General features: G+C 42.7%; 1 protein-coding gene across 1 annotated transcript in view; it reads right to left on the bottom strand.

Annotated features, from left to right (window-relative positions):
* The window catches only part of stab2 (stabilin 2), a 38,762-nt gene that overhangs the window by 13,498 nt on the left and 11,047 nt on the right, over positions 1 to 14,217 (bottom strand). Inside the window, exons 32-66 of the mRNA XM_027284302.1 lie at positions 14,121 to 14,210; positions 13,909 to 14,016; positions 11,244 to 11,375; positions 10,972 to 11,100; positions 10,820 to 10,882; positions 10,094 to 10,192; positions 9,824 to 10,019; positions 9,648 to 9,743; positions 9,450 to 9,507; positions 9,260 to 9,333; positions 9,023 to 9,148; positions 8,645 to 8,718; positions 8,477 to 8,548; positions 8,045 to 8,164; positions 7,927 to 7,971; positions 7,759 to 7,851; positions 7,371 to 7,526; positions 7,145 to 7,273; positions 6,904 to 6,963; positions 6,595 to 6,771; positions 6,370 to 6,459; positions 6,151 to 6,297; positions 5,667 to 5,726; positions 5,467 to 5,590; positions 4,680 to 4,829; positions 4,493 to 4,597; positions 3,837 to 3,944; positions 3,451 to 3,644; positions 3,017 to 3,158; positions 2,635 to 2,768; positions 2,216 to 2,381; positions 1,597 to 1,703; positions 1,398 to 1,517; positions 1,169 to 1,315; positions 857 to 967 (exon numbers count right to left, since the gene is read on the bottom strand). Of these exons, the coding sequence (XP_027140103.1) occupies positions 857 to 967; positions 1,169 to 1,315; positions 1,398 to 1,517; positions 1,597 to 1,703; positions 2,216 to 2,381; positions 2,635 to 2,768; positions 3,017 to 3,158; positions 3,451 to 3,644; positions 3,837 to 3,944; positions 4,493 to 4,597; positions 4,680 to 4,829; positions 5,467 to 5,590; positions 5,667 to 5,726; positions 6,151 to 6,297; positions 6,370 to 6,459; positions 6,595 to 6,771; positions 6,904 to 6,963; positions 7,145 to 7,273; positions 7,371 to 7,526; positions 7,759 to 7,851; positions 7,927 to 7,971; positions 8,045 to 8,164; positions 8,477 to 8,548; positions 8,645 to 8,718; positions 9,023 to 9,148; positions 9,260 to 9,333; positions 9,450 to 9,507; positions 9,648 to 9,743; positions 9,824 to 10,019; positions 10,094 to 10,192; positions 10,820 to 10,882; positions 10,972 to 11,100; positions 11,244 to 11,375; positions 13,909 to 14,016; positions 14,121 to 14,210 (4,002 nt within the window). The remainder of the gene's footprint in view (positions 1 to 856; positions 968 to 1,168; positions 1,316 to 1,397; positions 1,518 to 1,596; positions 1,704 to 2,215; positions 2,382 to 2,634; positions 2,769 to 3,016; positions 3,159 to 3,450; positions 3,645 to 3,836; positions 3,945 to 4,492; positions 4,598 to 4,679; positions 4,830 to 5,466; positions 5,591 to 5,666; positions 5,727 to 6,150; positions 6,298 to 6,369; positions 6,460 to 6,594; positions 6,772 to 6,903; positions 6,964 to 7,144; positions 7,274 to 7,370; positions 7,527 to 7,758; positions 7,852 to 7,926; positions 7,972 to 8,044; positions 8,165 to 8,476; positions 8,549 to 8,644; positions 8,719 to 9,022; positions 9,149 to 9,259; positions 9,334 to 9,449; positions 9,508 to 9,647; positions 9,744 to 9,823; positions 10,020 to 10,093; positions 10,193 to 10,819; positions 10,883 to 10,971; positions 11,101 to 11,243; positions 11,376 to 13,908; positions 14,017 to 14,120; positions 14,211 to 14,217) is intronic.

The raw sequence follows: 14,217 nt of genomic DNA, 5'->3' as shown, positions 1-14,217 counted from the left end.
TAGTTGGGCATTTGAGGCCACGGTAAAGTGAAATCCGTTTTATTTGTTATACTGATTGTTCTCGCTCCCCTCTCGCACTCGAGAGATGACACACTCAATGTACTCTGGAAAGTTCTCGAATACACACCCATTCATTTGTTGGCTTCGTGTTTCCTGATTTTTTTGGCAAACCTTTTCCCGAAACTCTTTAGAAAAGAACATAGCCATCGATTCCCGCCGAGCCAGGGTCCGTTTTTTGATGACCCTGTTTGTGTATGTGGCGACAAAACATCTGGGAGGAGAAATCAACCAAAAAAACACGGAAGAAACGGAAGAGGAATAACTAGGATAAATATTTCTAAAGAAATTTTGGTGTGCCTGACTCTGGCCCCGTCGTCCCCCATACAATACTTACGCACTGCTCAGCAAATTCAGTCTAGAAAAGAATTTTGATAGTGACGAGTGGGCTGTGGCTGGGGTCTGTATTCAAAAGCACACCGCAAACAGTCATTTTTAACAGGTTTTATTTAGACACACACTAGCGTTACGTGCTATCAATGAACGTAGCATTTTTAGCCTAGCAGTTAGCATGTTAACCCCATTAGCATTTGAACAATAATGGACTAGCAGTTAACATTAACATGTTAGCATTGCATGTTAACATTAGCATGTCCTCTCCTTCACATCTGTCCTCATCACCTCTCCTTCACGTCTGTCCTCATCACCTCTCCTTCACGTCTGTCCTTGACCTTGTAACATTTTCTATCGAGGTCAAGGAAAAGTGTTTAGGAAAGGATTTAGGAGCTAATGTTTTTGACTATTCGACCGTACCCCATATCCTGTGTCTTTAATAACATGTTGTTATGACATCACTCACCTCTTGGCGAAGAGGCGGGGCTTTCAGCGGTCCCTGGAGAACATGTATTATCCCGTTTGAAGCCAGGATGTCCGACTCGGTGACGAAGCGGTCGTTGATGTAACGAGATGACTGAAGATAAAATAAAGATTTAAACTTTGGAAATAAAATGACATAATCACCAGAGCGTTAAACTGAACAGCCAATCACAGTCAGCTACTGTGACATGCTCATAAACAAAAGTCACATGTTAAAGTAAAACTGATCAGATATTAGTAGTTGGTGAAGTGACAGGGGCGCCATCTAGTGTGCAGCAATTGTAATAAATCTGACCAGAGCCAACGGGTTGAGCAGGTCGGCAACGCCGAGGACACTCAGGCTGCCAGCACGAGTCCGGATCCTGCTGCCGTTCTTCAGCTGGCTGACAGGAAGCGCCTGACCCTCTGACAGGTGGAACTCAATGTCTCGTTGAGACAGAGTCTGCAGAGACACGTAGACACGCAGGTGAGAACATGCTAACAAGTAGAGGACTCGTCATAACATCTGTGTGTGTGTGGCTCACCTGGTTGTCAGGTAGGCCGTCATTGTCAGGTACAAACAGCGTCGACTGGACCGTCAAGTTACTGAGACGCTTCATGAAGGTCTTCCCTGACTCAGACACCTGAGAGTAGTTCAGGACTTGCTGCAGAAGAAAGAATCTGAAGTTCACATGAAGGTTTCATCACTCGCTCTTTACTTCATAGAAACATTGTTGGACTCACAGTGAGGAAGTTGGAGAAAGTCGCAGTGGACTGAAGGACCTGCAGCAGGTTTCCAGTACAGCTGAACCCGTCTCCAACGTAACCGGGTTTACACTCACACGTCACCTCTGAAACAACACCACTGATCGTCAGGATCACACGTGATCACAGGTGATTGTCAGGTGATCGTCAGGATCACACGTGATCACAGGTGATCGTCAGGATCACAGGTGATCGTCAGAATCATACGTGATCACAGGCGAACGTCAGGTGATCGTCAGGATCACACGTGATTGTCAGGTGATCGTCAGGTGATCGTCGGGATCACAGGTGATCACAGGTGATCGTCAGGTGATTGTCAGGTGATCGTCATGATCACACGTGATCGTCAGGTGATCGTCAGGATCACACGTGATCGTAAGGTCATCGTCAGGATCACACGTGATCGTCAGGATCACACGTGATCGTCAGGTCATCGTCAGGTGATCGTCAGGATCACAGACGGGCAGATGAACATCAGAACCAGCAGACAGCACATTAATCATGTTTAGAAGTGGTTAAAGTGGTTAATAATTAATGAGATGCAGATAAATCATATCTCTGAGTGATGGTTGGACCGTTCCTCCTCTTCGTCTCTCACCCTTCATCCGGTAGCAGAAGGTGTCCCAGGTCTCTTCCAGGTCTTTGCGGGTGCCGTAGTCCACGATGCCGACATGTCCGAAGCCACATTGGGGACTGGAATAGGTTGTGGGGTACGCCACCCGGGCCTGGTCCAACCAGCCGGCCGCACACATGTTCAACCCGCCCTACAGAGACAAGACAGAACTTTAACTCATCAGGAGGACCAGTGTGGAGTTATTTCGTGTTGTCTCAGAGGCTGTGCTCCAACCCGGTCCGGTCCGGCTGCTGAGCCCGGTTCTGTAAGCAGCAGTTAATTAGCAGTTAGCTACTTTAGCTTTAAGTCATTTTATAATAGAGGACAAATGGGAGGAAAACACAAATAGGAAGTTACAAATGTCAAACTAGTTACAAAATGGAGGCCGTGTTGTGTTCACTGACCTGCTGAGCGTAGGACAGCTGATTATATGTAGCCAGGCTGCCTCCCTCTGCAGAGCACGCCTGCTGGGCTTCAGCATACGTCAGTTTGTACTGACCTTTAACTGAGCGGTAATGAAACACACCGAGGTACGCATCTACACACACACACACACACACACACACACACACACACACAATAACACACTGTTTGTTTCTGCTGCAGTGAAATCACATTGTGTCTTCATACAGAAAAATGAATGATGAGCAGCTTCAAACAGATCAGAAATAAAGAATTATGGATAAATGAAGTGGATGCAGACGCTGTCATCACACGTCATCAGGTCATGACCTCATGTCAGACTAACCTGGATCAACGTCCAATGAGTGAACGTAAATGTTTTACCTTCAGAATGGAGGTCGGTACATTTGGCGTCTTGGTGACATTGTCCATTGTCTTGAAGACAGCGGCTGATTGGCAGCTGTTTGACGTCACAGGTGACTCCGTCTCCGAGGTAGTTGTCCTTACAGGTGCACCGCGACTTCCCCTGTTCACACAAACACGTATGACATGTCTCGATAAAGAGACATCAACACCTTTAACCCTCATACGCCCTTTGATACTTTTTTCTATTAAAAATACTCAATAATAAATCTGCCTGTTGATGTAGTGAGACACACACACAATCTAATAGTTATGATCAGGACTGAGGTTCATGCAGTGAAAGTTATATTATATTCACGTATAATATTTTTATAGCACTTTTTAGGAACTAAACATGCATGAAGGGGTTAAACATCATGTCCTAAAGGGGTTAAACGTTAGCGTGTTGTCCTCACCGGGCCCGTCATGGTGCAGGTGGCGTGTTCGTGGCAGCCTCCATTGTCTCCAGAGGCGCAGCGGTCAATAGGCTGACAGGTGAACCCGTCTCCAGAGTAACCTTTAGGACACGTGCAGACCACCGACTCACCTTTCTGAGCACACCGAGCTACTTTAGCACAGCCACCATTCCAGATCTGACACATGTCCACCACTAAGGAAGGAAGGAAGGAAGGAAGGAAGGAGGGAAGGACAGGCAGATACTGTTATCGTAGAAATGGAGTCCACTAACATCAACAAACAACCAACACCCACCACACCAACATGTGTTGCTGCAGACCATGTAACATATATTGTCACGTTGTTGTTGTGGTTTGAATCTCACATAATGTTGAAGTGTATTTACCTGTACAGGTGAATCCATCTCCTTCATAAAATGGCTGACACACACAGGTGTTGTTTTCCTGACAGACCGCTTTTGGAGAACACGACGGAGAACACTGAAAAACTTCAGCTGGACGAAACACAGATAATCTGTATTAATATTAATCTGTATTGACTCATAATAATCCATATTAATATTAATTTGTATTAACTCATAATAATCTGTATTAACTCATAATAATCTGTATTAATATTAATCTGTATTAACTCATAATAATCTATAGTAAATCATAATAATCTGTATTAATATTAATCTGTATTAACTCATAATAATCTGTATTAACTCATAATAATCTATATTAATATTAATCTGTATTAACTCATAATAATCTGTATTAATATTAATCTGTATTAACTCATAATAATCTGCATTAATATGAATCTGTATTAACTCATAATAATCTGTATTAACTCATAATAATCTGTGTTCATTTGTAACGTAAATAACGTCACGTGACATGAAGGATGTCGGTTTCATTTCTCTCGTTGCTGCTGAAGTTTCGGGAGCAGTTTGTGGTTCAGTGTTTTGCTCAAGGACACTTCAGGAGGACTGCACCACCTCCACCACCTCCCGTCTGAAGCTAGTCAGTAAAGGGTAGAAAGTCTTTGAAGACTCACCTAGTTGGATCTCGCATTGTTCTCCGGTCCAGCCCGCCTCACAGAAACATAAACCTGTCCCTTTACGGCCGGCGTCACATGACCCGTGTTCTGAACAGTTACAGGCTGAAACCAGAAGAAGATGACAAACTGTCAGGATCAGAACACTTGCAGACGTCAAACAGAAAACCGTCTGACTGATGCTTACCTTTACAGGAAGCTCCATAGAATCCATCACTGCACAGCTCACAGGCCACACCCCCAAAACCGACGTCACAGGTACAGGTACCATTACCAAGGTGACCATCATCACATTTACCACGGTTACTGCAGGGAGAGCTGACTCCGCCGGGACAGACTGGAGAAATCAATAAACAGCGTCATGATGATGTCATACGCTCATGTCATGATGTCACTGCAATCATTAACGTAGTCATGATGTCATACACTCATGTCATGATGTCACTGCGATCATTAACGTAGTCATGATGTCACTGCGATCATTAACGTAGTCATTATGTCGCTGCGATCATTAACGTAGTCATGATGTCGCTGCGATCATTAACGTAGTCATGATGTCACTGCGATCATTAACGTAGTCATGATGTCATACGCTCATGTCATGATGTCACGATCATTAACGTAGTCATGATGTCACTGCGATCATTAACGTAGTCATGATGTCACTGCGATCATTAACGTAGTCATGACGTCACTGCGATCATTAACGTAGTCATGATGTCACTGCGATAACTAACATAGTCATGATGTCACTGCGATCATTAACGTAGTCATGATGTCACTGCGATCATTAACGTAGTCATGATGTCGCTGCGATCATTAACGTAGTCATGATGTTTGTAGTTATAACTTGTTTGATTGTAAAACAAAACGTTCACTTTCTTTTTTTTAACACATTTTTTTCTTTATTCTGTATCTCAGATGTCGTAAACTGAAATGTTGTCATGGTAACGTTTGATGAATGTCTATCTCACCCAGACAGTCTCGTCCGTAGTAACCATGGCAACACTTTGGCTGCCAGAAATTGACGGTGCAGACGCTGAGACAGCCGGAGTTTCTTGTGACGAACACGGTGGGAAGATCGCACTTCTGAACCTCCTGAAGACAAAATGAAGAGACAGGATCAGATCCTGGAACAGACGTTGGGTTTACCTGTGAACAGGTGAAGACTCACCTTCTGTTTGGAGCCTCGGGGACAGCGGGTAGCCGATGTCGTGCACATTCCACAGGTCATCTACCACAGAAGAAGAAAAACCTGGTGTAACTATAAACCACAGCTAATGATCATCATAGAGACACTAAGTAAATTATAATGATATGAAGCTAACTCACAGTGCTGAGTTTGAGCTTCATATCATGTAATTAAGTGTAGCTACACTTAATTAAATCTGTGCATCTACATGGCTATTAGCATTTACTGTCAGTTTGTTCATCTGACATTTTGATGACTGACTGAAAATGAGGAAACAGCTGCACGCTGCCTTTCAGCCAGCCAAGGACGTTATGGAAGGAAGGAAACTGAAGCTGCTTCTGTTTGTTTCAGCTTCAAATGAAGGTCTGAATTTTGATCCATCATCATTGTAAATGTATGAGAGACACGACAGCGTGACAACATTCAAAGACAAAATGAATGTTCAGTTTGTCTTTGGTGGAGTTACCTTAAAGTCAAAGGTCGTCTGTTCATCACAGCGCCCTCCAAGGCTGGGTGGAGTCAACAGGCAGTTGATCCCGTAGGCGATCCCACCGTTAAAGATGAGGTGTCTCTGAACAATCCGACACTTTCCATCATTGACAAAGATTTCTCCCTGTTCAAAGAAGACACAATCAGATCAAAAGGAGACCCGTCGTCTTCTTTTCTCTGTCTCTGTTGTACTTACGATATCATCCGTCCCTCCACAGAGGAACGAGAGTGGTGAACCCTGCAGAGTCCGAGCTGAGTCCACGTGGATCAGAGCTTCAGCGTAAACCTTCAAAGAGAGAAGACTTGAGTGAACAAACAGAAAGTGAACAAACAGAGTCTTTTTGATTCCAGAAAACCACAGAGCATTTTCTGGAATGATCTGAGATCTTTTTAAGTTCATTAATGTTTGAATCCTTCTCACCTTCTGGGCCTGCAGGATGTGGTACTTCAAGTACTCCACCAGCTGTGCTCGGTTGTCCTGGTGGAATAGGAAGTCCTTTTGCTCCTGCGGCAGAGACGCCATGACGCCATCAGAGGGCAAGAAGACGGTCACTGGCTGGTGAATCCCATCACTGACTAGGTCCATCACACCTGTGTCCTGAAACATACAAACATGGATCATCATTATATGAGTAAACTGCACTAAGCTGGTCAAGACTAAACTAAATGACTAAACGATGCCTGATGTGAACTCCTGTTTAAATGTTTTCTTGTTTCTGTGTTAACGTACCTCGAGCAGTTTGTAGAAAGTTTTATAACCATTACGTTCAGCCACATCAGTCAGGTTCAGCTGTGGTGACATCCAGCAGATAAACAATGACGGTGTTAGACGATTTGTGGATCATGAAACTTTGTTGTTCATCCAGTTCAACATCTCAAACAGTTTGAAGACTTCAAACTTATGACACGACATGATTAACTGATTAATCAGAAACTAATCAATAGACTGATCCTCAGTGTTGTCCACTCACACCAACATCTGGCTGTATATTTTTGTCCATGTTGGGAGGAAACAGGATCTTGTTGATCTCATAGAAGATCCCGTTGATGCTGACATCATCGCTGTATGTCACGCTCGCCTGATTGACGAGGATGCTGCCCTGAAAACATCCAATATATAAACAGTCATTATAAACCATGAGACATCTTGCATCTCTTCATTTATCTGTCCATTGATTCTGCTCTCTGATTGGTCACCTGGGTGGTCCTGGTGGTCAGGACGACACCAGAGAGAGATGTCAGGTTTCGGGGTCGGCTCAGGTCAGTGGGCAGCAGAGTGTGACACATCACGATGTGGCTGCGAAGGATGGTGGCAAGTTGTTCTCGAGATTTATCTGCCATGAACGATTTCATCTGAAAGAAAAACAGACAAGACGGACTGAAACACCTGACACTGAAACACCTGACACTGAAACACCTGACACTGAAACACCTGACACACTGAAACACCTGACAGACTGAAACACCTGACACTGAAACACCTGACACTGAAACACTTGACAGACTGAAACACCTGACACTGAAACACCTGACACTGAAACACCTGACACTGAAACACATAAATTAAAGAAGTTTGATTGGTCACCTTTCCGGCACCATTCCTGTCTGCTGCGAAGGCGTCAGCATTGGGAACAAAGACAGTGAATGGACCACGACCTTTCAGAGAAACTTCCACCATCTGGAAACAGAGTTTGACATCAGTTTATATGTTTTACCTGCAGGTGGCCACGGAGGGAAACGTGTGGACACTCACCATCAGAGCGAGGTAAAAGTCTCTGAGCCGTTTCTTCAGGATCTCCTGCACACAGTCGGTGGTTAGTTCAAAGTCCTGTGTTCATATTTTTAATGAGGGGTTGGGTTCAGCTGCTCACCTTCCCCAGAGTGCCTCTGCAGGTGACGCCGTCTCCGATGAAGTTACTCATACATGTGCAGGTACGAACACCTGGACCCGTCATGTTACACCGGGCATACTCGTGACAGCCGCCATTTTTCTGGAAGCATCAGCAGCAAAAGGTCCGTCAAACATTACAGATGGAAAACTGAACTACAAAAAAGTTCCTCTTCAGTACTTCAAGAACCTTCATGACTGTCAGTGTGATCTACAATATAATCTACACAGACTTGCAGTACTTGTGTGTATTTTTACAATACGTTTACCTTGTGATACTTTTCCTTTACCTCATAAGAACTGTTGGATACTTTTACAGTTCTTGTGTTGAAACAAATAACTGAAACATGGCTGAGATGATTATTAATGATTCCTGAATCTATCCTGAAATCTAAAAGTTTAAATCCAAACTCACCTTCCGACACAGGTTGATCATGTTGCAGATCCGTCCATCGCCTGAGTAACCTTCACTGCACACACAGGAAGTCTGCGGCGTCAAACAAAAGTACATCAACACAACAGAAACACAACATCAGACTCCCGTTTACAGTAAAACACATCAGGAAGTCCAATCAGTTCTTACTTTGTTTGGTCCGACATGAACACAGGCTGCGTTGCCATGACAACCTCCGTTTCCCTCCAGACACGGATTGATTTCTGAAGAAGAAACACAAAACTCCTGCAGCACTCAAACACATCACACAAACTGTTAATTTATCTGAGGAACATGAAGGTTCTTAAACATGTGAAGAAGAACATGAAGGTTCTTAAACATGAAGAACATGAAGGTTCTTAAACATGTGAAGAAGAACATGAAGGTTCTTAAACATGTGAAGAACATGAAGGTTCTTAAACATGAAGAACATGAAGGTTCTTAAACATGCAAAGAAGAACATGAAGGAACTTTCACGTTCTTATTTGCATGTTTAAGAAAGATCATAAAGGTTATTTAAGAACATACCAATACACACGAGTCCATCACCAGAGTAACCACTGATGCAGACACAATCTCTTCTTCCAGGTCGAGTCCTCTTACAGACTGCATGCAGACTGCAGCCGCCATTAGCCTTCAGGCATGGATCTACAGCTGAAACAGATCATCATCTTCATCATCATGTTCATCACCAGCTTCATCAACATCATCTTCATCATCATGTTCATCACCAGCTTATCAACATCATCTTCATCATTATCTTACCTTCACAAAAAGTTCCGTTTCCTTGGAAACCAGCGGCACAGAGACACTTCGCGGCAGACAGTTCAATCACACAACTGTCAGAGGACAGGAAACAGATGACGAGTTCCATCAACAGGAAGTGAAGCTTGAAACTTCCTGTCTATAACAACAACGTTCTAAGGTGACGGAGCTACAGTTTGTGTTGACTTACTTTGCACTGGTGTGACACTTCACCGACCCGCACAGTTCATCAGCCGTGGATTCAATTTCTGCAGAACAAACAAACCTCAGGTACTATGAACAATAAAGATGAACTTGTGTTTATTGTCATACTTTGTGTTTATTGTCATACTTTTAATGTTTATTGTCATACTTTGTTTATTGTCATACTTTGTGTTTATTGTCATACTTTCATTGCAGAGGACTCCTCTCCAGCCAACATCACATTCACATGTCCCGTCACCCTCCAGTCCTTCATTACAGCGGCCATTTTTACAGCCACACTCTGTAAACCAGGTAAACCAGAGTCAGACACAGTGTTAGGTTTAGATTTGATGTCCTGTGTGTCGGGTGAGGTTTACCTACCCTGATCACAGTGGACTCCATATTTCCCGCTCTGGCAGGTTTCACATGCAGTCCCATTGAAACCTCTGCTACACTGACAGACTCCGGTCCCGTTTGTTCCGTCTAAACAAAGTCCATTACCAAAGCAGGGCTGACCGTCAGGCCCAGGACATGGCTCACAGTGCTCCCCGAAGAATCCTGGACAACACCTGGGCACCTGAAAACAAGAGACATTCACTGACTGTCCGTCTTTATCACATGTGTCATGGTCTCAGAGTAGTAGTGACGTACGATGTTTCTCTGGAGGCAGGTTGCTCTGCAGCCGATGGTTAGCAGTCGTTCTTCTTCAAACATCCGAGTGAACATACACTTCCTCTTCTTCACAGATTTCTGTAGATGACAGGAAGTTAGTTCATTGATATAAATTTAAAACACAGTTTAATTTCTGTGTTGTATTTTTGGCAAAAAGATTCAAAACTCTGTGAGCTGGTTTAGTAAAGTTTAATATGAAATCTCACCAACACCAAAAATACTAATTTAAAATAAATTAATGTCTATTTTCTGTAGCTGCACACAAAAAAGAAAAAACTAAACATTAACAGCAGCTATTAACTTTCAGAGGAATTAAAACATAAATAAATTAAAGTTACTACATTTAAACTTTGATTGCATATCTGTTGTGAAAAACTGCGTTTCTTTATAATTACAATTAAAGTAAACATTGTTTTAAAGAAATGAGATCATGAGGATGTTATATTAATAAAAGATAAACAGGTAAAGTTATAGTTTCTATTAATATAACTGACATTTTTACAAGTTTCAGTGTTCATCTTTTTATGTAAATATAAAGTCAAGTCGTCTGCAAAGAGTTTTTATGGTTTAAAGGACAAACTCTGTTAGAAAGTATGAAAGCTTTTGTGGAACAAGTTAAACTGTTTCGATAATTTGTTATTCATGTATTTTTAAATTTCTACATGACGTGTTTTTATATTTTTTCTGTTCTGTTTGATTTCTTACATCTGCGATTGTGTCATTCGGGCAGATTTTGCCTTGTGGGAACAAACAGTCCACGCAGGTTCCCTTTGGAGAGAAAAGAGAACGTTAGTTTGGTTCTGTTGGGTCGATGTGGGTCAATGTGGATCTGAAGCTTCAGGTGTTGTTGACGTCACCATGACTTTGTTGTATTTGGCCTCATCACAGCGGTTCCTGTTGATACGAAGAACACCTGACAGGCCCTGAATCACGCCGTTACCACTCAGGATGTTGAACGAGTCGATCTGAGCGTCGTTCACAAAGAGCTACAAGACAAACAATGATTTGATTCAGAAGGTCATGTGATCAGATGGTCATGTGATCAGAAGGTCATGTGATCAGAAGGTCGTGTGATCAGACGGTCATGTGATCAGAAGGTCAGGTGATCAGATATTGATAAGTGACTGACCTTTCCGTCTCGGGGGAAGATGCCGATTTGGAAGGAGAATCCGAGCAGTGTCTCTTTGTATCCTCCAGGCTGAAGGTCGGTCTTAAGCAGACGCTCTGATGACACCACATGGTAACGAGTTGTATTCACATCCTGTTTGTAGTTGAAAATAAAAGCACAGAGAGTCATATTCACATCCTGTTTGTAGTTCAAAACAAGAGTCATTCTGCTCAAACAAAGTATTACATTTTTGTGAGACAAGAAAAATGTAAATTAACAGAATAAAGTTGTGACCGCAAATATCTAAATATCTAAATGTACAGATATATATTGTCATAAAAGTTCAAACCAGAACAGAGAACACCAGAACAAGAACCAGGACCAGAATCAGGACCAGAACAATGAGCACAGAGAAAAGCACAAATATGGAAGACAGAAAATAACAAAAGACAACCTGACAGAGAAACACAGGGTACGGTCAAATAGTAAAAAGAAGTGCTCCTAAGTCCTTTCCTAACCACTTTTCCTAACTACTTTTCCTGACCTCGATAGAAAATGTCACGAGGTCAAGGAAAGATGTGAAGGAGAGGTGATGAGGACAGATGTGAAGGAGAGGTGATGAGGACAGATGTGAAGGAGAGGAGATGAGGACAGACGTGAAGGAGAGGAGATGAGGACAGATGTGAAGGAGAGGAGATGAGGACAGATGTGAAGGAGAGGAGATGAGGACAGATGTGAAGAGAGGGAGATTGAGGGCGATGTGAAGGAGAGGTGATGAGGACAGATGTGAAGGAGAGGAGATGAGGACAGCGTGAAGGGAGGAGCTGAGGACAGATGTGAGGAGAGGGATTGGACAGATGTGAAGGAGAGGAGATGAGGACAGATGTGATGAGGAAGATGAGATGAGGACAGATGTAAAAAACAAACAGATGTGAAGGATGAGTGAAGATGGCGGACAAGATGTGAAGGAGAGGAGATGAGGACAGGATGTGAAGGAGCGTGAGGATGAGGACCAGATGTGAAGGAGAGGAGATGCAGGACAGATGTGAAGGAGAGGAGATGAGGCGTAGGAGTCGACTGCTCTCACTCTACTACGTCATGAAGCGACGGTGAATGAATGTTGTTGACGTGATCTGTGGTAAAACTACAAAGTCCAGAAGATGGACTACAAAAACGCTCCTCTGAGATCCTTCCTGGATCCTCCCCGCGCTCTGACCGTGTTGTTTGCTGCAGGAAATGTCAAACTGTGACGTCCTCATCAGTCAGAGTGTCAGTAATAATGAATATTGTCCAGCTGTCACAGAAGCAGATGAAGTGTTTGTTAGTGCATGTCGCTCACCTCCTGTCACTACAACCAAACATATTAGAAGTTATGGCAAAGATCTCTGAGGAATCAGCAACGGGAACTTCATGAGGATCTGCAGGACGCTGGTGGCACAGTTCCAAACAGTTTGGACTCTGGGTGTGAAAGCAGAGAACACAGGGAACAACACAAACACACCAATGATCAGAGTGACATCACGCAACACGTATGTTTCATGTCCACACGCTCTCTCTGCAGCTGTCACTGTTTAAACACATTCATGTTTTCTGGTTGTGGAATGACCTGAACCCTGCGCCGATTGTTGCTGCTGCAAGGAATTGTGGGGCGGCATCACCTCCTTTCCTTTCCTAAAGGATGCTCCGTGTATCCTCTGCTGAAGGAGATAAGGAAGCATTGAAGCTCCTTTCTTTAACAGTTAGAGGATTCAAACAGCTCTCACATGACGAACATGTTAATACTTCCGGGTCATTTCACTCAGTGAGTCCACAAAGGAAGACACGATGACGGACAGTGTGGAAACCAATCAGGGGAAACACAAAGGCCAGGAAGCAACAAGACATGGAGAGGGAGAATTACAAAATAAAACAGGAAACACTAAACCATGACATATATATACATCTATAATATCAAAAATAAAGTGAAAATACAAGAAATGTATTTAAAGTAAATAAATGTTCATCATAAATGTGGTGATTAATTTTATTTAGATATTTTTATTCAATTATTTTTTAACCCTTGTGTTCAGAAAATTATGTTTTACTCTTCATGCAAAAAATGTTCAGTTCCTAAAAAGTGCTATTAAAATATTAATATTATATATATGCTTATTATTATTATTATTATTGTTATTGTTATTGTTATTATTATTTTCTTTCCCTGCATTAAATCTTTTGACCAGCTTCAGTCCTGATCATAACTATTAAATTTACATTATTTCTTACATAATTTAATCCTTTAATGCCTTTTTAAAAATGAACCCACATGATCCTCGTCCTCAGAGGACAGCAGCTGCAGTCAGAGCTCGTCCACACAAACGTGTCTCTACATTTATTTATATGTTATCACACTCAGATCATGACCATAGTCATGAATCGTAATGATGTCATATCATGGCGCCCTCAGCCATATGATGGGAAAGAAAGTTCTTCATATGTAAAAGATGTTTTATGCTAAAATTAGAGTAGATCAAACTTTACGTTATAATGGGAGTCAACTTATATCGTTATAATTAGATCTGAGGTTTTTAAAATGTAATAAAAAAACTGAAATCCTGACTGAACCGCTGACATTTCCCCATCAGGAGACCAAACATACAAACACACAGTCACAGGTTAACTAGCCAACGAGCTTAGCTCATCTTACCAGGGCGGTAGCAGACATTTTCTTCAGGTAATCCGTGATGGCGGCGTCTGTTGGAGCGAAGACTGTGAACTCGTCCGCCTCTTCGATCTCGTCTGTCAGGTTGTAATCCTGAACGAAACAGAAAAATACAGACCGTCAACAAATGTTACAAAGTTTGAGCTGAGACGATAATCACAGCCTGATGGCGTGTTCACGTGTTTGCGTGTTCATACAATGAGATATGATCTGAACAGGGAGAAGTCCGGCTGCAAAGCGAGTGTCGCCAGAAGACCTTCACTCAACTTCCTGCCAGGAACCAAAACCTGGAGA

The sequence above is a fragment of the Larimichthys crocea genome, chromosome XI, assembly GCF_000972845.2.
Source record: "Larimichthys crocea isolate SSNF chromosome XI, L_crocea_2.0, whole genome shotgun sequence".
Taxonomy (NCBI): domain Eukaryota; kingdom Metazoa; phylum Chordata; class Actinopteri; family Sciaenidae; genus Larimichthys; species Larimichthys crocea.
The sequence above is the reverse complement of the archived record's forward strand: the minus strand, read 5'-3'. Positions and strand labels throughout refer to the sequence as shown.